Source organism: Scheffersomyces spartinae, assembly GCF_019049425.1.
Source record: "Scheffersomyces spartinae strain ARV_011 chromosome Unknown scaffold_9, whole genome shotgun sequence".
Classification (NCBI taxonomy): Eukaryota; Fungi; Ascomycota; class Pichiomycetes; order Serinales; family Debaryomycetaceae; genus Lizanozyma; species Lizanozyma spartinae.
In genome coordinates this window covers 262,018-284,099 of record NW_025065056.1, presented here as the reverse complement: position 1 = coordinate 284,099, position 22,082 = coordinate 262,018, and the positions used below count along the sequence as shown (strand labels likewise).

Genomic DNA, 22,082 nt, shown 5'->3' with positions numbered 1-22,082 from the left:
CCTATAAACATGAGTGAGGAAAAGAAGCTCAGTAAGAAGGAGAGAAAGGCCTTGGAATTCAAGAAAAACAAGTCCAAGGAAGAAAGAGAAGAAGAAAAGGTTGAACGTGAAAGGGCCAAGGTTGAGAAAAAGAGAAAGCGAGAAGAAGAGGAAGCAGATAAGAAAGCCAGTGAAGAAGCGCAACCTAAAAAGAAAAGAAAGACAAGAAGAGGTAAAAAAGGAAAAGGTATAAATGGAGGAACGGGACCTCGTTTTATATTATTTGTTGGGAACTTATCTTATAGTACAACGGAAGAAATGTTGAGAGCACATTTTAAAAAGTGTCCTCCTAATAGAATTAGGGTTAGACCTGACAAGGGGATTGCTTTTTTAGAATTTGATAATGACACAGATGCGATTAGAAAGAAGATGGACTTGGCTTTAGCTTTACATCATTCTATGATGGATAATAGAAAGATCAATGTGGAATTGACCGTTGGTGGAGGAGGAAACTCAGAGAAGAGGTTACAGAAATTGAAAGATAAGAATGATAAACTAGGAGAAGAACGTAAAGAAAGAGTAGAAAAGACCAAAAAGGAAGAAAGTGCTAAACGAGCAGCAAAGGCAGCGGCAGAATCAAAGAATTCTGGTTCAAATTCAAACTCAAGTTCAGCAAATGTTCACCCATCACGACTTGGAATGATTCAAGATTAAAATGTTAACTATAATATAACTGTATATTAGATAGGCATCGCACAAATAGATAAGCCCATTTCCATTTACAACAAAGACATATTATATCAAATAATCTATACACATAGTATCTATCTGTCTACATAATTCTAATGGAGTTTGCTTTGTGCTGAAGAATTAGACATAGAGTTCAATTGCACCACGAATATGCAACGTCAGAAATGAAGCCAAAGAAATAATTAATTATAATGAAGAAGAAAAGTACACTGTGACAGTAATAATTTTGGCAAAGAAATGCAAGTGTTTGTTTTATAATTTTATAAAATTGTACACTTCTTTGCCTTTCTAACTTTCCGTCTTTGAGGAGTTGCACCATTTGATGTTGATTTCCCTTTAGATTGATTATTAGGTGCTGTGGATGGAGTCGAGGTATCGGTAACAAATTCATTTTTAGTGAAAGGAAAATCTAAAACTGCTCTAATAGCAAAATCAAAGATTTCTTTTACACCATATTGAGTAGCAGCTGATGATTCCATATATTTAACACAGCCTAATTCCTTTGCAAATTTCACTCCTTGATCATAAGTAATTGGTTTTTGACTCTTTTCTGCCAATGCATCCAATACATGAGGATCATCTCTTAAATCAACTTTTGTCCCCACCAATATTATTAATATGTCTTTTGGACTATGGTGCAAGATTTCAGGTATCCACTTCAACTTAACATTTTGATATGAATCAGGACTTACAACTGAAAAACAACATAAAAAGATTTCTGTTTGAGGATAACTTAAAGGTCTTAATCTATCATATTCACTTTGACCTGCTGTATCCCATAATCCAAGTTTGATATGCTCACCATCAATCATTACACTCGCCAAATAGTTATCGAATACGGTAGGAATGTAAGCATTAGGAAACGTATTATTAGTGTAGGAGATAAGTAAACATGTCTTACCTACTCCTCCATCTCCAACAACGACCGATTTAATATGTCTCATGTAGTTTATTTATATTACTATTATACTGCAAACTTGTCTTCTTTTCTTTTATTGAAAGGTTTTATTCCGTTTCAACTTCTTATCAACAACGTCAACAAAAAAATTCCTTCAAGAGGTACTTTCCAACGGAGTACACAAGTTATAAATTACTCTGATCGATACAATCTGGTTTACTTTCCTAGCATGAGATTATGTTTTCTTTTTTGATGTTTTGTTGTCTGAGAATGGTTTGACTCTTTTTGGTTTTGTGTGGTCGTGGGTAGTGTTGGAGGTGGTTTAACAACGGTAGTGACTTAATTTAGCATTGAATCTGATGTGACTGTGGCTGGGATGAGAATTAGAAGTATTAAGGGTGAACTTGAGCATTACAAAGATTATTACGGTTGTTGACTTCGAGTTGTGTGTTTGCAGAGTGTACGGTTCTATTGCGTACTTTAGTTGTGCGTACTTTAGTAGTGCGTACTTTGGTGCTTAAGGTGTATGTCTGTTGGTAAGTCTATCATTAGGTATAACCAGAATCTTTATTAGTATTAATATTGTAACTACTTACTACTGTTATTCACATCACAGTGTTGATACTCTGATCAGGTTATTATTCTTTTCCAAAGAACGTAGTATAAGTAACAGGTGATGCGTGTACTTGCATATTTCACTGCCATATACATTTAAGCTTCACTTAGCGTAAGGAAAGGGCGTTGAGATGCTTGTTTTCCTTTAGTATAAATGCAGTATATACTATTGGGACTGTTTGAACAGCAACAAGTGGTAGAACCTTTCAGAACATGACATTTTACCGGTAGTTTTACATTTTTTGAAAGAAAATGGTTGCACGGCTGAAAAATGTTCTTACTTACATTCATTCTCATACAAATGCAGAATTGTTTGAGTACAAGGAGAGATGTTGGAATAATATACCCATAAAATGTGGCTACAATATAATAATGTTATATTATGCTGTAATAGGACAATCTTCTTGTAGCATAGGGCTATATATAATAATATAGCATAAGATTCAGTGTAATGCTGTTTAATGCATAGTTTAAGACCATAGAAAAGCCCCAAAGTATGAAGATTTGTATAATGGTTAGTGTAGTGCTTAGTATTACAGTTTGACTTCATTACATTAAGTGCCCACTTCACTTGACTTATATAGCCTCCACAATAATGCCCTTCATGTCTTATCGGTATGGCGTTCTGAGTGTCACAAAGAGAGACCTCACGGCAGATGCTGATTTCAAGTGCCTCCGTTGAACGCTAAGGAAAAAATGATTGACAACGCTATATAAACCTTACTCCGCTGCACCAACTTTCAATCCATCGTATTCAATTGATCTTTGCTATACAAGATGATGGGCTACAAGGAGATCGTCCCTATTGGGACTGGTCTTATTCTTTTTGCTAGTGGGTTTTCTCTCGGTATTATTTATGGTCAATGGCCATGGGATTTAAATACTCTTTGGAGATATGATGAAACTGGTGCTGCTTTTGAAAAAACTTTAGCTATGTATAAGGTTTGGAATGAATCTCCTCTTTATGTTCATTATCTTTTACATTTTGTATTTGTCTTGGGTCTTATTGGACATTTCATTAAGTTGTATAAACCAACAGATGACACCATGTACTTCCATTACGGTTCTTTAGGATTGTTTGTTCTTGCCATAGTCATCTACTTGACTAACTTGAGAATCGGTTTACAAAGTGTTGATCATGGTGATTGGGGTGAAGTGGATTATCAAACTGGGTTAAATGTCATGGCTGCTTCAAAAATGATGATTGTTGTGATATTGGTTGGTGTCTTGTTTTTACAAGGTGGTTTATACTATGCTACTTGGTATGATGCGGAATTGAAGAGAGAATTTTTGGAAAGGGAAGCAGCTTTGGAAGCTGCCGAATTACAGAAGCAATTGGCAGCGGAAGGTAAAGATAGTGAAATCACTATTGAACCTGAACAAGTTGAAATCTCTACAAAGAAATCAACAACTGCCTCCGGCTCAAAGAGTAAGAAGGGTAAGAAGAGAAAGGAATAATTGTGATTGTGTGATCTAATTCAATTCAATAAATGGAATTAACAACGTTTAATACTGTTGTTAATTTCTAATTTTTTTTTCAAGACACACGGAGTTTTCCAACTGAATGGATTCAACAGACTCTTTATTATTAATTTGTAGCAAATGCAAAGTTAATGATAACGTTTAATAGTTAATGAATGTATATATACTTTATATCAAGTTGGGATCCTCGCGCTACCATCAGCAATGTCGCGGAAGTAATGTCGTTCTCGCTAGCCAATGAAAATTTTCTAATACAAAAACCATAATCTACTACCAAAATGTCAATTAAAAGTTGTAACAGCAAATCCATTTGGAAACTTCTGTTATTGCGACTTTGTTGAATCCAATTCTATAACATATATATCATGGGTGTTACTGACAAGGTATGGGGCGAGTACCCCATTTACTATAAGAATCCCATCAAGGTATGTTCATGTTTTTCTGTGAAGCAAAAGTGTTTATTGACATGACATATACTAACTACAGCCTATAGTGGATGAGATACCATGCACACACCAAGCCTCAGTTCTTCTGGTCTGTGGCATTAGGATTAGCTGGTCCTGTTTTATTATTGCTTACACCTTTAAGAAGAAAGTACATCTATGCTGATCATGAACCTATTCCATATGTATATCCTCTTCCCAATAGACCAAGAGACAAGAACTTGAGTGGTTTTGATGATTAAATTTGAAAGAAACAAGGTGACTCCACACACCGTGAAGTGAAGTGAATAAGGTAGTCTGAATTACAAGGGCAGTACATATTATGGCTAGTTCATTTAAGGTTCCAAATAAAGGAAATATCCACATACTATATTGTATGATTGGGCTTCAAAACTTTATGGAAGTGATAACTTTCTATTGATCCCACTATTAAAAGGGCTATACTATTTGATTCACGATAAGAATTATTTATTCCATTTATCAATCATCATTAAGTTTCTACTATCCATCCTTTTAATGAGATATATACTTTAGGTAACTTCTAGCATTGTAGATTTCCAAAAGGGGGTTTGCAGATCAATTGAACATGTTTATATATACAAGGAGTAATAATTCATTCAAATGTCTTGCTATACTCTTGTTCACAAAAACGTCGTGCGCAACATAATTTGAAGCTCATACCCAGTGAAAAAATTTCAACTATTCTAACATCAACTAATAATATAAACGGTACGCTAGCAAGTTATCAACAGCTTTAATCCATGTTTGGAAGGGTAGTAAGGAACAACCCCATTTATGGGATTGCTAGAACTTCAAGGTTGTTTTCCACAACCCCAGTGTCATTCAATAATATTTTGGGTGATTTAACTAAACCTGAAAAGGAAGAATTTGACCCATTGCTTGCATCCACCAATAACTCTAATCTTCCAAGAGATCAAATAACAGCTGCAAACGATAAGGCATTACAAGAATTCTATCATAAGGAAGCGTTAGAAAACCAAATTAGAAGCGATAAATATGTATCTCCATTGAAAAGAAGATTATTCAATACAAATGTTGCAACCAATGGATTTTTCAAGAATGAACAAATTGTTAAGGATAAAGAAAGTGGTAAATCATATAAATTGAGTTTGACACCTGAAGAAATTGATATTTTGGAACCTTCTATATATTTGGAATCATACAGAATCAAATCATCAACCAAAAAAGCTACTTTAGTGAATCGTTTTGTTCGAGGTATGCCACTATTAACAGCAATTAACCAATTACATTTTAACCCCAAGAAAATGGCCACTGAAGTGGAGAAACTTTTGAAACAAGGTGTTTCTCAAGCCACTGAATTAGGATATAATCCTGAAGGAATGTTTATCCAAGCTATCTGGACTGGAAGTGATGGAAATTGGGTTAAAAGATTAGATTTCAAGGGAAGAGGAAGAATCGGATTAATTAAACATACTTATATTCATGTTAAGTGCATATTAAAAACAGAACAAACATCAAAGAGACTAGCATGGGAAAAGGAGCAACGGGAATTAGCCAACAAACCTAGAATGTTCTTGAACAATGAACCGTTGAACTTTTCTGTTAGAGCTCTTTATAAGTGGTAGGGTTAATTCTTATTACTATCTTTCCTGTAAATATAATTGAATATTAAATACATGCTTGTATTGTAATATGTTGGGATTAGGTTCTGTATGCTCGGCTTAGCTCCCGTATCGGACACTGCTATGGCATACTGGAAATAATCCTCAAAGAGTATTTTACAGTATGTACACTACCATACTTATACCTTAACCCTTTTTCTGGCTCATGTCTACCAATGTAAATATTTGTGTGAGTTTCATATGCCTTCATACCAGCTAAATTTGTTACCCTAACCGTTTACAATCAACCACGGGCGCGCTACCACCCGATTCAATCTGCCAGGTAGCACCCAACCTTTTAAATGACCCAAGGTTAGTCAGCCGAACGGTTCCCGTCAAACACTTAGCATGATGTTTGAAGACATAAGGCAACATTAGACCCGTAGCTTTTTCCAGTAGTTAGTAAACATTTAATAATGCTATCGCTTTATGTGTGACTGCTATTCTTCTAATTATTGTGTGAGTCCAAAGAGAATCCACCTCCTTGTGGCAACATTGCTTAACTTTATATATGAGTACTTTAAAACCATAAGACACACCATCCTACTCTGTGCACTCCACAACAATAATAATTGTAGGAGGTAATCACAGCACCAGCTAACAGAGGCTCCCCTCGTTTTGGATTAGGCACTTCATTAGATTTCTTTTTGGGTTTGGGGGTATATAACCTTGGGCAATTCCCGACTTGGCAAATGCCAGTGTAAATGTAGAATCAGATATAGAAGTTAGAGTTAGGACAGAAAGAAGAAAGGAAACGAAATAAAGAACGAAGTAAAGCCATACGAAAGAGGCCATATTAAAGATAGCTAGTGTCTATCAAATACAAGTACTTTATTCCATTGGTGTCTCCCAAGACTTAATTTTATATATAGAATATTCCATCCCACTCACGCCACCACAATCTACTCTTTTACTAAAGTCTTAATATTACTGGTATTATCTGCTTCTATTATTATCTACTACAGGTACTTCTATCCCTTAGGGAGTGCGGAACTTCTACCAATACAATCCATAATCTGCGACCCCCCCCTTAAACTCGAGTCCCTCCAACCAATAAAACATTATGGGCTTAAAATATACTAGTTTCTTTCCCGACTCGTTGTACGACTCCTCAACGACCCAAATCATCGTGTGTAAGAAATGCGGATGCCACTTGTGTCTTTCTAATCTCATTATATCTGATCAGTTCACTGGCTCCAGTGGGGCTGCCTACTTTGTGAAGGATCTAATCAACTTTGAACCGTCACTAACGGTGATTGAATCTCAAATGCGTACGGGTATTTACTTGATCAATAAGGTCAGATGCCATCAATGTAAAATCACTATTGGCTGGCATTACCAGAAATCTTATATGGCCGAAGAGCAATATAAAGAAGGCAAGTTTGTGATTGAAAGAGCGTTTTTAGATGTCATTCCTAATAATTCCGCTACCGAGTTTCTATTGGAACAAGGATTAATACATTATAAAAGACGGAAATCTTCCGGTGCTAACTCCGTATTATCTCAAGCTTCAAGTCCTTCCAGAACCTCACCAAACCCTGATTGGGATTCAGAAAAGTTTGGTGGTGGGTATATCTATCATCATCATAATACTCACCTGAACTCTTCCAACTCAAACTCAACCTCAAATGCCGTGGCTGTTCCTACTCCAAATTCCAGTTCACTAAGATCAAGTGCCCTGTATAGGGGGTCTCGATCAGTGTTTGAGTTTAGAGGTTTAAACAATGGAACATTATTGAGTAGATTAAGAGGTTTTGATAAAGATGAATGTGATGAAGATGAAGAAGTGTTTGTTGATGCCTAACTTTATCACTATTATCATTATCATCATTATGATCCCCTGTATGCCTCTCTTTCTCTCACTGTCTCTATGTCTGTCTCGATGTCTCTTCATTTTATTATTTATACGTTAATTTAGGTTTTGGTATTGGTTAGTTTATTTTTAAAGGGTTCTGTGGTTTATATTTATACCCGAGTTGTTTAGAATGTTTGATATCCTCGTTTTATATATTTTATTTTATTCTATTTTATTTAGTCAAGGTTATAATAGTAATCATTAATAATTGTAGCATGCGAATATCTTTAGAATTTATTACTTTAACTAGTATACATTTATTGCCCTGCATTCCTTTATTGCTTCCGCTTCTTTTTGGCTACTCCGTTATTAGCCATTTGAGAACCCATACGCTTTTGATTATTGTGATTCTTGTATCCCTTGGCTGTCAATTTTCCATATACAAGAACATAAGCTGCTGGATCACTTAATGCTTGTTCTTGTGCGATTTTATTGATGTATTCATCATCATAAGTAGCCCAAGTTCCGTCTGGTTGTAAGCAATGTGCCACATAATGACCCAGGGTTACATTGCGTCCTTCATGAACAATCACTGACATCAATTTATATTTTAAAGACAGTGGCATTTGTTGATCTTCAGTTTGATATTTAGTCAAATCAAGATAATTGGGATACGAAATAGATTGCTTCAATTTCGACAGAGCATTCCCATCAAATTTAAATCTCTTCAAATGAATTGTAAGATATTCAGGTGAAATGTCAATGGTACTAATTTTATTTGCATTAGTGTTCATTTCACATTTACTGCAATAATATCCAGTTAATTTATCCTTTTTATCTGTTTTAATTAATTCATTTGAGAAAAAATCTGTCAATGATTTTTCAAGCAGGTATGGATGTGATTTCTTCTTGTTTAATCCTAAAGATAAATCATAAAATTCTTGTTTGGTTTCACTAACTCCTTGACATTTAAGACATGTGATTTTTTGATTCAAAAGACCTCCAAAAATTTCATAAATAATACTTTCATTTAATTTATGTCCTTTGGGTGTCAGATCTTCTTGTAATCTACTCATCAAGCTCATGAAATACTCATGACTATCTTCTTGTTGCCATTGACTCATCATACAGTTGATTTGGTGTAACCGATGAATCATACGTTTAGGATAAATATAGGGATGCTGTTTGGACCGAAGTTTAGGGTTCCACATAGAATTACTCAATTCCGCAAGTGTATATGTAACATTGGATTTCTCCTTATGTTCTTTACCCAATTTCCCAGTGAAAATTTGATTAAGATAATGTTGCATTGCTGGAATGTGAACAAAGGCTTGAATTGCTGAATTCATATAGCATGTTACTCCTTCATTAAGTAAACCCCAAGGCTTACGATCGCTATATTCTCTCCAATGCTTGATGATTCGCGTAGATCCGTTACTTCCATGATCGTTGGGATTCAGATTAAGATCATAAAACCCTTCAAGTGAAGTATCCAAAGATTTTTGCTTAACTTGTTGACAATCTTCATTAGGCTTTATGGCGCCATCACTTTCATCTTCAGGAGATGTGGGTGGAGTTGTACCTAATTTCTTTGGTCCATCAATAGGACTAGTACCATCTTCATATTCTTCATCTTCATCTTCTGCATCTTCTCCTTCTCTATTATTGTTAATTTCAGGAGAAGCACTTTTACTCAAACTTCTGTTGTCTTGACCATTTTCATATCTATCAAGTTTGAGGACGTTCTTGAGGGTTTTGATATTCATATCGTCATCTTCAAATCCTATCTTGGCTCTCTTTTTGGTGTTCTCTACTTGGGGAGAAGCAGACCCTGAACGAGAATTGGAGCCAGAAGAAGAATGATCGGATGAATCATCATCATCATCATCATCATCATCTTCTTCTTCTTCTTCTTCGTCGTCTTCATCTTCAGAAGCTGAAATAGCATAATCAGCATCTTCATCTTCATCATCATTGGAAGATGAAGAAGAAGAATCTTCTTCCAATTCCAACTCGGGTAATTGTTCTTCCGACACCCCAACATCAGAATCAGAATCAACTTTTCTCCTTCTTTCAGGACTTGTACTACGACTGCTTATGTCAATGCTTGATTCGCTATCAAACTTTGTGAAAGGGAGCAGAGGGGTTGGTGTATCATCATCGCCATCATCCTTATTGATATCGGTTTCATCATTAGTAATATTTGCAGACGATTCTAATTCAAGTTGTAACTTACGTTGCAATTCCAACTGTTGCTTGATTTTAAGTTTCTCTAACCGTTTCTCCTTCCGAGTGAGAAACTTCTTCCCAGTATAGGCAGCCACTGCTTCCGCCATCGACTTTGGCTTACGCGGAGAAGATTGATTTGACAGTGCCATGGGGTCTTGCTTATGACTAGCAGTAGTATTGGCAGTGACAGCAGTGAGGTCTGTTGACTTAGAGTCTGCTGCTTGCGTTTGTCTTGCTTTTGCCTGTGCACTTAATACGATGAACCCTTTGGTGGGGGATTGCGAAGAGGAGGATTCCTTCTTGGAACCTGGTTTGAACACTAAAGGGTTTGCAAGAATACGGTCGATAAGTGGGTTGGTTCTGGTGGGGGTACCAGTAGTAGATGATGAGCTAGGGGACAAGGTTTTGGTTACAGAGAACCGTTTCGACCGAGATTGAGTCTTTGGCGTGTCTGATTCTGCCATCTCTCTCAACTGCACAAAAGCCAAAAAGAAGAAGAGCAAAAAAATCAGAACGAAAAACAACGTTTGCAAAATGCTTACTTAGGGGAAGACCCACTGTACAGTACGTGTCGCAATATGAAATCTTGTTACGGTAAAGCAGCTGCCCTACGGTGTTCCACAGTGAATGACGATGGTGCAAATCATACCAGAGATACATGCACGTATTGTGAGTGTCGGCATAGGTAGTGGCCCATAATGGTGACCCATACTCGTAAGTTGAATGCTGGAGAGCCTTCTACAATGTATACCTCTTACTACAGTATTCGTAATCGTGAGTACTGCATATAAACTCTCAAAGTTATATATTGGATCACTTTATAATAACCTGAATGATCCCAGCATATTCAGCATGATGTCAGTAACAGCAGTGTTATGCTTATTATTAGCACAGTTATTTTAATTGCCCATTAGTCTAGACTATCGTATCCTTAAACTTGTTTCATTGTATACTCGTATTCCCCTTTCTGATGCTATGCGATGAGATGGTCTCTATGGTAGCACGCACCAGCTATCTATTTTTGGAAGAGCCGTTCTTGAATATACGCCGTATAGATTTCTTGTAAACTTCTAGCAGCTATTTGCTGCGATAACGTACGTCCCTTGTCATTAAATCCTCCATGATAGTGACCATTGACAACACGATTCCCATTTTGTTGTTGTAGCCTTGACTCAAGGACTGCATAAACATTATTTGAAACTTGGTCGTCTTTACCATCAGAACTTGATCTTAAAGATGCCCATTTCCTTTCTCTTGATGATCCCTTTGGAGTATTGATGCCTCTAGATGCTCGAGTTAATAATCTCCTTGCCATAGAAACTCGAGTATGCTGTTCTTCAACCATTGAATTTGCATCATCATCCTCAGAATCACTGGTGCTACCATTATCTTCTTCAGGTGCATCTGTCCCGGTATCTGTATCTGGTTCTTGATCTTGATCTTCCCCCCCTATTTCATCAATATCTCCTAAGAAAGTACCTCTATCGAATGTCGATTTATAAGCATCCAGATCATCATCCACCATATCATCAGGATTACGTTTATTATTGCTAATCTTGTTAGTGACCTTTCTGATGTGAGATGGGGTTTCATTATTATCAGTTTCTCCTTCAGCAACCATATCCGAATATTCTGCTGGAAAATCTTCAGGGGTTGATAAAAGCCAACCACCCACCCCAGAGCCAGCAGATCTTTTACTCAGTAACAGTTCAAATACACCAGCATATAGTTCTGTTAACTTCGCTCTATCAAGCATGAGTTGACTGTGATCTGCAAGGGCATTGTGTTCTTGAGAATTCTTGGTTAATATACCATTAAGCGCCTCTATTTGATCCAATTCAACAGACACATTGAATTTGCTTACCTCATCAGAAGAACAAAGCAAACTATCCCAAGATTGTTTTGTAGCCATGAAATCAAGTAAATCAGTATCTAAACTTGATTTGAATACTTCAATCTCAATTTGATAGTATCTACTAGCATGAATACCTAAATCCTTGGATTTGGTACTACTCAAATGATACCTTTTCTTCTTTTCCTGCAAGATACTCTTTGTAATTGGTTCATCATCTTTCTTTGGTTGAACAGTCTTCTTGGCAGTATGTTCTGGAGGGAAAGTACGAAAACATCCTATTTCAACTTTACCAAAAGTATCTCCTCTTAATGGATCAATAACTATAGCTAAGTAAGGATCTTGAAAGTTCTGATTCAACGCCTGCGTAGCAACATCAATCCCACTTAACCAACATCCATAACCTGGATGTGAATGATACCAACCTACAATATTCTCCTCTCTTCCGATTTTTTTGGAAGATTCCAAATATTGAACCATAAACTCATATCCTTCAGACTGAGCATTAACTCGAGTTTCTGTTCCTTCAATTGGAAGTGCATAACAATCCATAACAACAATTCCTGAGGGCACAATCTTCCCCGTCATCATGCCCATGATTTCAAGGGATCCCCCAGATTTGGCATGTATCGCCATCTTTATGAGAGCCAATGAGGAGATGTATACTTTGTTGAAATAATGAACATCCTTACGCCATGGACGGTCAATTAAGAGTTGCTTATCTGATTCAAGTTTATATATTTGATCAACATTTCCTTTAACAAATGGTAGACTTTCCAACGTTCTATTGTTCGCTTTTATCCACGGGCTATTTCTTTCGTGTAAAATACTATATGATATGTCATGAATACAACTCATAATGGTTGCTGGCGAAAGAAAGGAATCAAGGGCACCCTTTTGGTTTACAGTCAGTTACGCTCAAATACTATACTGGTTACACAAAAACAGCACATGATAAGAGCATTCATTTACTACCCTAGTAACATATTCACACCATCTACCAACCAAGACCTCTTCACTAATATCTAAGGCGTGAACGAGAATTCTTGGGTTGATGCTGATAGGAATCATCCAACACGTAATAGTACCCCATTCCAGTGTGAGAATCATTTTCATTCCCATAATCAAAACGGGACCTTGTTCGACTCTTTTTGGAACCATAATTGTGATGTAAATATGGTTTGCTTTCTTCAAACAACCCTTCCTTGTAATTTTCCTTTTTAGGTTTGCTATAACTGTTGGAACCAAATTGACACCGTGGACTATTATTTTCACTGGAAAATAAATCTTGGTTCTCTCTTAAACTTGAAAACACAGCAGTTTTGCTATTGAATGAACTGATTCGATTAATTTGTCTTGTTTGACTTCTATTTTGAGAATTCTGAAGGAATAAGGAACCATTTTGCCCTTTGGATGAAAAGAGTGGAGCTGGCGCCAACTCTGGTTCATTGCTAATCAAAAACTTGGAGATTTCTCTAAATTGAACATAAATAGGTTTCCCATGAAAAATATTATGGTTTTCTCCTTCAACAGCTCCAATGGCACTGTCGATATCAGTGAATTCTATAAATGCAAAGGCATATGTTCCCTTTGTAATGTGACTAAGTTCTTTGATCTCACCATATTGGGAGAATCTATCCATCAAATCTTTTTCAGTGGTATTCATTGATAATCTACTAACGTAGATTGAATATTTGTCAAAAATAGGACTAGCAAGCTCTTGCTCTCTAGGACTTTCATAAACATTTTTAACCCATTCAACTGCAAATTCTGGTTTATCAGTTAAACCAATATATGCTTTAATTGCATCTATGCGTAAGATAAAACGACAAATGAAATAATTTGAATACTTTAAACTTTTCAAGTGTGATGAATCTTTTTTTTTGAAATGACCATTTGAATCGGTAATTTCAAACTGTTCAAGAGGACCATAGGGTATAAGATATTCTTGAACTTCAGAAGCTGTCATTTTATCCAACGTATTAATGAATATACTCCGGTTGATTTTGGCTGGTTCAACACGAATATAGCGACCATTAATCTTTTTACCGGCTCCACGTTCAATTGCTTCTTGATAATCCTTGTGATTTGTATATTGAACAAAGGCGTAAGGTCTGAGCTGTTCATCTTTAAGGACCCGGGCGCTAGCCACAGTTCCAAAGGTTTGGAATAATGCTTTAACAGAAGCTTGCAATTTATCTTCACGTACTCCTGAAGGCAAACCTCCTACAAATACACAATTTGAAGGTTTTAAACTTTCTTTGGAAGTACTATTGCTGGTTTCTTTACAGAGACTCATCAGACAAGTATCTGCTGAATCCTCTTCAGCACTAGGAAGAGAGATTGCTAAAGATGTGGCTCCATTAAAAAAGTTATCATAATGATTGAGGCGCTTGCCCGAGGAATTCAGAAACAGATCTGAAGCCTTACAATCGTCAGAATAATCTGAGATAGACATAGACATACTTGAAAGAGTAGCTTATACAGACACGATTAGTAGTATACGGGTAGTAACAGTAGTATACGGGTAGTAACAGTAGTATACGGGTAGTAACAGTAATGTACTGGTACTAGTTGTAATGTACTGGTATGGAGAAGAAGAAGAAGAAGTAAGCAAATTGCAAAAGATTTTTATATCTTTTAGCGCTTATAAGCAAGGCAAAATCCAAACACTGGCTGCAAAAAATTAAGTGATCTGGAACATTTCATGAGCTTGCCCCATACTATTCACTTATCCGTACAAGGTGAGTGATATACAGTAGAATATGGCGATATATGGCTACAATGCTTGGTACTCACTAGGCCTTGGATCTGTAAGGTTAATGTTAGTTGAGTCACGAGACATACAGCTGATTAGTGGTTCAGCACAGTCCAGTTTGTGCTCTAATCAAGAACATTTCTATACATAATCCGCGGAAATGGCTCTTCGGGAATAGACCGGCGTATAGTTGTTGTTTGCTTACTGCTTGCTGCCCGCGTGGTGCTTGCTGTTACCTCGCTACCGTGCCTAACTCTTTGTTCTTTGGTAACATGTTGGTATTTGCCTAAAGGGGATTGCGAATGTCGTGTTCAATGGTTGAATAATTTTTGACGTACTGTTACAAAGCCATTTAGTGCCTACTACTGCTACAGTCAAATGTGATTTCAAATTGATTGCTAAACAAAAGGATTTCATTTTATTATACGCAATTACTCAATGAGCAAACGAACTACTTGATATTGTCACATCGCCTACTGTCATGAGACGTACCAAAACCATCCAGCGAACTGTTCAATTCTCGCTTATCTTATTTCTCATATGCTTGATCGTCACTCAACTATATGGGAATTCCATTACTACCAGCTTGAGACTTGATTTTGATTCTGGTGCTAAAGAATATGAAATACAGAATGTCGTTACCGATGGCGATAATTTGTTGAGCTACGACATTGCAATATCATCACCAACTTTTATCGATACTTCTATCGAGGATGTGCTTAAGAAGCTTTTGAAAGAAATCAAGACAGACGGGTACCTTAAAGATCAATACCTGGAATTCATATTAGATGATCTCAAGAAGAATATAAAAGATAGGGATTGGATCCATACCCATTGGTTCCAATTATCTGGGTCGTCTGTATGGTTAGAATCAAATGAAGTTTTCTTTTATGTATCGAGGATCATTTATTCACCTGGAGGCGAAAAGAATAATCCTTTGATTTCCATTTCTTATGTACAATTGTTTGATAAGAATTGGAAGGAAGTCAAGTCTCTGATGGCAACCAGTTCCTCATATCCTCGTTTCCTTAAGATACCGTTTAGTAAAGTTCAAGGGAAACTGACGAACAGAAACTTTGGTCCTGAAGATCCTCGAGTATTCTCAATAACAAATGATAAGGCTCAACAGGAAGTATTGGTGATTTATAGTGCTCAAAAGGAAGACGGCCATAGAACAATGAATATAGCGTGGCCTTTAGAAGAAGATGAACAAACAGGGTTAACAAAAACATTGGAACTTCGTTATCCAAGAAATTACGGTTTGATAGAGAAGAACTGGACTCCATTTGTGGATCCCACATTAAAAGGTGAAAATGGGGAAGATATTGTGGTCAGCTTTGTGTATGACTGGCTGAGTTTACAATTATTAAACTGTCATTTAAAATCGGGTAATTGTGAGGTTATATACGAGGTATTTTCGCCAGTTACATCTCCAGACCTGCTCCATAATGTTAGAAGAAATAAGGAGGTTAACAAGGAATTCGGTGAACTACGTGGAGGTACTCCTTTAATTCATTTTCCCAACATTCCTTCTCGGGTAAAAACATATAGAGGGACTCAAATTTCCGAAGTATGGGCAGGTTTCAGTAGGTATCATTTAGAGGATTGCGGTTGTGGGGTTAACTTATACCGTCCCGCATTGGTTGTGTTGATAAAGGATTCAAATAATGAATATCTATTGGCTCAATTAAGTTCAGCAATTGATTTTGATTTGAAAGTACTTGGTTGGAACTTGAAAGAATCATGGAAATATTGTGAAGGTTCAAGTGCTTTGATACCTAATGGTATAAGCCGTTGGAGATATACAGAAGATGTCGATGACATGTGGCTCACTTTTTCTATGAGTGATGCTACAAACTTTAGGATCAAAATTGGGAACTTGATGCATGAAATTGAAAGAGGATTAGCGTACGTAGGAGACTCGGCTAAAGTCTCCTTTGCAGTCGAGAAATCAAAGGAATATTGTAGACTTTATGGTGAGAAATACAAGCTCACTAAAGTCGTTAAGTTTACTCCTGAGAAGAACGTTCCTGATAGAGTTAAAGACTTTATGAAGCTTGAAGGTAGTGAAGACCGTGGTACTCCACCACCACAACAAAAACCTGCAAAAAACGCTAAGTATTTAGAAAGTCAACCACCTTTTGATGGTAAGAAGGTTGTTCTTTATCCTACTAGTTTTAAAGGGAACCCAAAAAAACATTTCGAAGATAATTTCGGACTGTTTCCAAAGGAAGCAAAGATTCTAAGTCTATCTAAATATGAATCTCCATTAAAGACCAACCGATACCACGAGTACAAAATACCTCTTTATCATGCTTTCCAGGATATTAATCCCAAAACTCAATGCAGAAAGATCAAGAAAGACCTTAAGGTACAGATCAGTGAGCCCATAGCAAAGGATGCTGATATGAAGAAAATTGTCAAGAGTATTTTACAATCAAATTCCGAGTATCTTGCCGAATTCAAACCCTACTTTGCTGAGCATCTGGAACAATTGCTTGAAGAGGACATTATTGAAACCTTTTGGTATCGATTTGCTGGGACTTCAGTTTGGTTAGAAGAATATGGGATTCATTTGATGGTATCAAGAGTTCTTTATTCGATGGAAGGTGTTCGCGACCGGCCAATTATATCATTTGTTTATGCACAAGCCTTTGATAGTAGCTGGACAGAATTAGAAGATGTTGATCTCATCATACCTGATTCCCATATGAAGGTGACATACCCACAATTTGTTCCTATCCCCACTTTCCATGAACCAGTGAAGAATCAGGTCACATATTATGGTCCAGAGGATCCTCGTATTGTCTTGAGAAGAAACAGTAAAGGACATTTAGAACCTATTGTAATCTTCAACCAAAAGCAAAGAGAAATTTTTAAGAAGGAAGAAGGTGAAGATGAAAATGGTGAAAAGGGTGAATGGGTGGGGTTCGAGATCTTTAGGGCCATGTACGTATGCTTTCTTTGGCAAACTCAAATTGGTAAACTGAATGTGGATCCATTGGCTACAGAATATGCTTCACAACAATATAGTCGTATTGTTGAGTTAGACCGGTTCCATAGTGAAAAGAAAGAGGCAGAGAAGAACTGGACTCCATTTTTCTCTTATAGAGAACGTCAAAAGCATGGATTTGATAAGGCAATCTATTTTGTTTATTCATGGGACAAATTTGAAGTCTTGAAATGTGATATCCCTACTTCATCTGATCATTCATTGTGCAAACTTGACTACACAATGGACAAAGATTTAATTGGCCAATATCGAAGCGGCGTTCTTACTGACATTCAATTGAAGTCCAGACCACTTTATGCAGAAGACCTTGAGAAGGAAGAGGAGACACTTTTGGTTGGTCCAATGAGAGGGGGTACTCAGTTGGTTAGTATTAATGAACTTTCAGATAGATATGAGCTTCAATTGGACCTTGAACATGATTATTGGTTAGCATTTGCTCGTTCAAGATTGCCTTACTGTGGTTGTGGGAGAGCAATGTATAGACCACATCTTGTTTTGGTTAGAAAGGATAGGGAGACCTCACAATATCATATAACTCATATGTCACTGTTTCTACTGTTTGATGTTGATATTTTACCTTGGAATCCTACTGAGCCTGAGAAGTTATGTGGAAAATATCCAAACATTCTTCTTCCTAATGGAATCTCAGATTGGTCATTCACCGAACGTGGCGATGATTTCTTGACCCTTGCATATACAAATGCAGACTTGAGAGTTGAGATGATTACTATTCGGGGTTTATTAAAGACATTACAACGGATTAATTCCTTTGATCCGAATAAATCGATAACTTCTGAGCAAAATGTTGAATGTGCCATAATGAGATCAATGGACTTCTGTAAAGCGTATGGAGACATTCACTTTTCGCCAGATGATTATATTGAAGCATTTCCTCATGCCGATTCAGCATGACGGTGTCTATATCGAATTATGTACTTGGGCAGGGTCTGTATATATTAATTATACTACTTTTTACGGTTACTGCACGACTATGGTGATAATATCCCAAGTTTAATGATAACGATCATCAGTAAAGAATGTGCCCCACTGTAATCACCATGACAAGTGCTGAACCCCCCTTTCCTAACTTGTACCGGAGTCGGTTGGTTTCTGAAAACGATCTGAGATCATGTGTTGTGTGTTTTAAGTTCACTACGACCGTGATGCTAGCAGACAATAAAGCAGACTTTTTCTATGTATGTGCTGGACATTTAAAGGACACCAACTTTTGTGATCCTATACACAGTGATGAGTATTTAGGTTGGATAAGAGAACGAGACAGGCTATACAAGCGGATATCTGAGTTGAAGAGGAAGATGGATGATGAGGCTTGGAATAAGTATTTACCTACCAAATGGATTGGAAAGAGCAGGGCCAAGGATGAAGATAAAAATAAACATAAAGCAGATGACGACGACGACGACGACGAAAAGAAAACAGACGAAGTGATGATGAAAAAGATGAATAAGGAATTGGAGACAGTGCTAGATAAGATAAGTGGTTATAGTAGTAAGGATTTCAAATTGAATAAAGATGTTTATCGAATGAGATTGCAACGATATCATAATCAGAAGGTTCAAGCTAAACGACAACAAGAAATACAATCAGATCCTGGTTTCTTTCCTCAAGTTCCAACTAATAAGCTCGGGGACAGGGAATGATTTATAGAGTGAATAACGAGATACCTTTTGGTAGAAACATGTAAAATGCCGGAAAATGACACAACAAATACCAAAGAATACATAACAGTAGCTTTATCAGACAATTTGGGTAAAGAAATGGTCATTAAATACACAGCATACTAGTAATCTTGTCTAGTTGTAATTAGGGTCTATCTTACTATGGGTTACAATTCAAGTCGTTATCACATGTCGTACAAAAATGTCTCCTTCTCTTAGCGACATTTAACCCTCCGCAATTCGATAATTTCTTTTCTATGTGAGCACGTGATGCCATTACATAATCCTTTTCACGCCACATCCCCACCTTTGGAAATCTCCCCACTGAAAAACTCCTCACTTGGCCCTCAGAAGCTCATCTCAACATTCCTGTCTTTGTGTAACAAAGCGTTGGCTCTCGTGTCTGGAAATATGGAGACCAGATAAGAAGACGTGCTCATTTTCTTTAGGAATGAATTCAAAACTGATGAAATGATGTTGGGCTGGAAATTTTATGGAATTCCATATACCCCAATATGGTTTTACGAATATATTTTATTTCGTAGTATAGGCTACTGATCAAACAATTAAAGTTCAGACAAAAAATCAAACATTAAATTTGACCGCGCTACCAAAGCACTAGGAACTAAACTCCGGGGTTTTAAAAAAGAGCAGTAAGCATTAAATGTGGGGGGTCTACAGTTAATGTCTGCAAGCCAAAGTCAGTACAACCATCAAATATATCCTGGAAAAAAATTCAGACCAAAAAAACTCACCGAGTAGGGGAATCCTTTATATCCTCCATAAGAATGCCACAATAATATACTAATCATAAAAAGGATAAGCACGATATATGTTTTTGGGACTCAAATACGTAAAGGGAAAGTTACCCCAGGTTTTGGTGGGACAAAAGATTTTAGTGCGGATCGGATTTTTGTCAGGTAAGAGAACAATCTTACTATTATTATTGAATGAGGAAGAAACGGGCCAGGCTTATCCGACATGATGATAGAAGGATGGATGACTTAAAATCGGACATCAAGCCAAAACACAAACACCTACTGTAACGAGCCTGCAGCAAGCGCAGCCGTAAACACGTACGAAGGTATTTAGTCAACATTAGTAGTAATGATTTTTGTTTGCCATATATATGTAAATGTCTGTCTGATTTTTCCGCGCTATGCTGCGACATACCAGTGTAGAGAAAATCCCCACTACTTTTGTTTTTCCCATCAGAGAAAAGTCAAAAACTGGAATCCCAAGGTTAACCAGACACTTTATTGATACTAGAGGGTTCCCTTATTGATATATAAACACTTATATCTTGGAAAGTGTCGGACAGTAGACATAAGTACGGTGTCTTGCTAGGGTGTATAAGTACGAGGTAACTGGTTCCAGAGACGACACAAGTGTTTTGTATTACCCCAGAATAGAAAAGTCATACACCAGTCAATAAATATACACATAATGTCTGTTGAAGCAGAACAACATCAACAGGTGTCTGAAGACATGCAAATAGACTCGAGCAGCTCGGGCAACAATGGGAATAGAGGTGGTAGAAAGGATTCCAATCAAAGACCTTATAAATGTCCGATGTGTGATAAGGCATTCCACAGACTAGAGCATCAGACTCGCCACATTAGAACGCATACAGGGGAGAAACCACATAGTTGTAATTACCCCGGGTGTTTCAAGAAGTTTAGTCGATCCGATGAGTTAACCCGACACTCGAGAATCCATACCAACCCCAATTCCAGAAGAAATAAGAATTTGAAGAAGTTGGAGAGTTTAACAGATATAAAGGGATCATCTTCCTCGCTGCCACCAGAGAAGATGTTAAAGATAGAGGATATGACCGGTTCAGGCCCCGGTTCAGGCTCTGGCTCCGGCTCCGGCTCAGAATCAACTACATCAACTCAAACGTCCCCCTTAATTTCAACAGCTACCACTGTAGCCTCCAAAGTCTCTCAAGCTTTGACACCACCCGCGTCCCATAGTAAACCCGTATCTGGTGGCGGCTCGCCTATCTTGGACGAGAAGCGATTTATATCCATGTCTATTGATGACAAGTTACTACACAACCACCACAACACAGAGACCACTACAACAACCATGACCGACAGTGAATCCCCCCCAGCGATCAAAAAGACCTTATCCACGATGAACATTGACATTTTAGCCAGTGCAGCTACGGAGGAGTTGAAGAACTTGGAAAACTCCAAGTCGTTACCTTCGTTAACCGAATACTTTAAAGGTGGAACGGACGACCCATCATCATCATCATCATCCTATCATCAATTTCCTTCGTTTAACTCCTTTTCAACCAATAATCTTAAATACTTGTCTGACGTTGCCATGATGAGTAACGCCACTGATAATAACAACAATAAGTCTGTATCGTCGGCCAAGAAGCCTCCCTTGAATTCCTTAAGTTCCTTACAACGAATGACACCATTATATCTGCCTCAGGCCAAACCCAAAAGCATCGTAGAAGACTCCGACTTGGATTATGTGAAACAGCGATTGAAACGGTCTAGACCCACTTCTCCTTCGGGGCTCTCATCTACAAATATGATAGGTTCAAATTCGAATTCATCATCATCAAACATTAGAAACTTTACCTTACCCAATTCTCCAGTCATGGGACTCTCTACCATCAACACTCCCTTGATATCTGCTAACAACTCATCTACCAACTTGACCACTCTATTGAGTGGTCCACCATCATCATCAATTAAGTCATCTACAGATACCCAATCATATTTCCATAATGTTTCATCGCCACCGGTATCCCTTTCAATGCAACCACCACCATCCAAAGTCGACTCCGAGAGTCAGTTGCCACTGTTACGAAGTCTAAACTTGGACTTACCTACTAACTTAATAATCAATAGCGGAAAGAACCCCGGAGGATCATAAAATGTTACACGTCATTTACTATACGTCATATTATATAGAAATAATTAT

At 37.3% G+C, this 22,082-nt stretch overlaps 11 protein-coding genes across 11 annotated transcripts; 8 read left to right on the top strand and 3 right to left on the bottom strand.

Annotated features, from left to right (window-relative positions):
- Nucleotides 1-9: 9 nt before the first annotated feature.
- On the top strand, nucleotides 10-693 carry NOP6 (Nop6p; the record flags this gene model as incomplete). Its single annotated transcript, XM_043195793.1, has 1 exon — nucleotides 10-693. The coding sequence occupies one exon, from the start codon at nucleotides 10-12 to the stop codon at nucleotides 691-693; it is 684 nt and encodes a 227-aa protein (XP_043049498.1).
- A 296-nt stretch (nucleotides 694-989) lies between these two features.
- On the bottom strand, nucleotides 990-1,673 carry RAC1 (Rho family GTPase; the record flags this gene model as incomplete). The annotated part of the gene is made up of 1 exon (XM_043195792.1): nucleotides 990-1,673. The coding sequence occupies one exon, from the start codon at nucleotides 1,671-1,673 to the stop codon at nucleotides 990-992; it is 684 nt and encodes a 227-aa protein (XP_043049497.1).
- Nucleotides 1,674-3,019: 1,346 nt separating this feature from the next.
- CSH3 (Csh3p) lies at nucleotides 3,020-3,700 on the top strand (the record flags this gene model as incomplete). Its single annotated transcript, XM_043195791.1, has 1 exon — nucleotides 3,020-3,700. One exon carries the CDS (start codon nucleotides 3,020-3,022, stop codon nucleotides 3,698-3,700), a length of 681 nt encoding a protein of 226 aa, XP_043049496.1.
- A 389-nt stretch (nucleotides 3,701-4,089) lies between these two features.
- On the top strand, nucleotides 4,090-4,409 carry KQ657_005147 (uncharacterized protein; the record flags this gene model as incomplete). Its single annotated transcript, XM_043195790.1, has 2 exons — nucleotides 4,090-4,149; nucleotides 4,218-4,409. 2 exons carry the CDS (start codon nucleotides 4,090-4,092, stop codon nucleotides 4,407-4,409), a joined length of 252 nt encoding a protein of 83 aa, XP_043049495.1.
- A 519-nt stretch (nucleotides 4,410-4,928) lies between these two features.
- On the top strand, nucleotides 4,929-5,774 carry MRPL22 (mitochondrial 54S ribosomal protein uL22m; the record flags this gene model as incomplete). Its single annotated transcript, XM_043195789.1, has 1 exon — nucleotides 4,929-5,774. The coding sequence occupies one exon, from the start codon at nucleotides 4,929-4,931 to the stop codon at nucleotides 5,772-5,774; it is 846 nt and encodes a 281-aa protein (XP_043049494.1).
- Nucleotides 5,775-6,321: 547 nt separating this feature from the next.
- On the top strand, nucleotides 6,322-7,614 carry MOH1 (Moh1p; the record flags this gene model as incomplete). Its single annotated transcript, XM_043195788.1, has 3 exons — nucleotides 6,322-6,325; nucleotides 6,533-6,540; nucleotides 6,997-7,614. The coding sequence occupies 3 exons, from the start codon at nucleotides 6,322-6,324 to the stop codon at nucleotides 7,612-7,614; spliced, it is 630 nt and encodes a 209-aa protein (XP_043049493.1).
- A 326-nt stretch (nucleotides 7,615-7,940) lies between these two features.
- DOT4 (ubiquitin-specific protease) lies at nucleotides 7,941-10,298 on the bottom strand (the record flags this gene model as incomplete). Its single annotated transcript, XM_043195787.1, has 1 exon — nucleotides 7,941-10,298. One exon carries the CDS (start codon nucleotides 10,296-10,298, stop codon nucleotides 7,941-7,943), a length of 2,358 nt encoding a protein of 785 aa, XP_043049492.1.
- A 551-nt stretch (nucleotides 10,299-10,849) lies between these two features.
- JAB1 (COP9 signalosome catalytic subunit) lies at nucleotides 10,850-14,150 on the bottom strand (the record flags this gene model as incomplete). Its single annotated transcript, XM_043195786.1, has 2 exons — nucleotides 10,850-12,408; nucleotides 12,725-14,150. 2 exons carry the CDS (start codon nucleotides 14,148-14,150, stop codon nucleotides 10,850-10,852), a joined length of 2,985 nt encoding a protein of 994 aa, XP_043049491.1.
- Nucleotides 14,151-14,925: 775 nt separating this feature from the next.
- KQ657_005142 (uncharacterized protein) lies at nucleotides 14,926-18,369 on the top strand (the record flags this gene model as incomplete). The annotated part of the gene is made up of 1 exon (XM_043195785.1): nucleotides 14,926-18,369. One exon carries the CDS (start codon nucleotides 14,926-14,928, stop codon nucleotides 18,367-18,369), a length of 3,444 nt encoding a protein of 1,147 aa, XP_043049490.1.
- Nucleotides 18,370-18,515: 146 nt separating this feature from the next.
- Nucleotides 18,516-19,118, top strand: KQ657_005141 (uncharacterized protein; the record flags this gene model as incomplete). The annotated part of the gene is made up of 1 exon (XM_043195784.1): nucleotides 18,516-19,118. The coding sequence occupies one exon, from the start codon at nucleotides 18,516-18,518 to the stop codon at nucleotides 19,116-19,118; it is 603 nt and encodes a 200-aa protein (XP_043049489.1).
- Nucleotides 19,119-20,582: 1,464 nt separating this feature from the next.
- Nucleotides 20,583-22,034, top strand: KQ657_005140 (uncharacterized protein; the record flags this gene model as incomplete). Its single annotated transcript, XM_043195783.1, has 1 exon — nucleotides 20,583-22,034. One exon carries the CDS (start codon nucleotides 20,583-20,585, stop codon nucleotides 22,032-22,034), a length of 1,452 nt encoding a protein of 483 aa, XP_043049488.1.
- Between the last annotated feature and the right edge of the window lie 48 nt (nucleotides 22,035-22,082).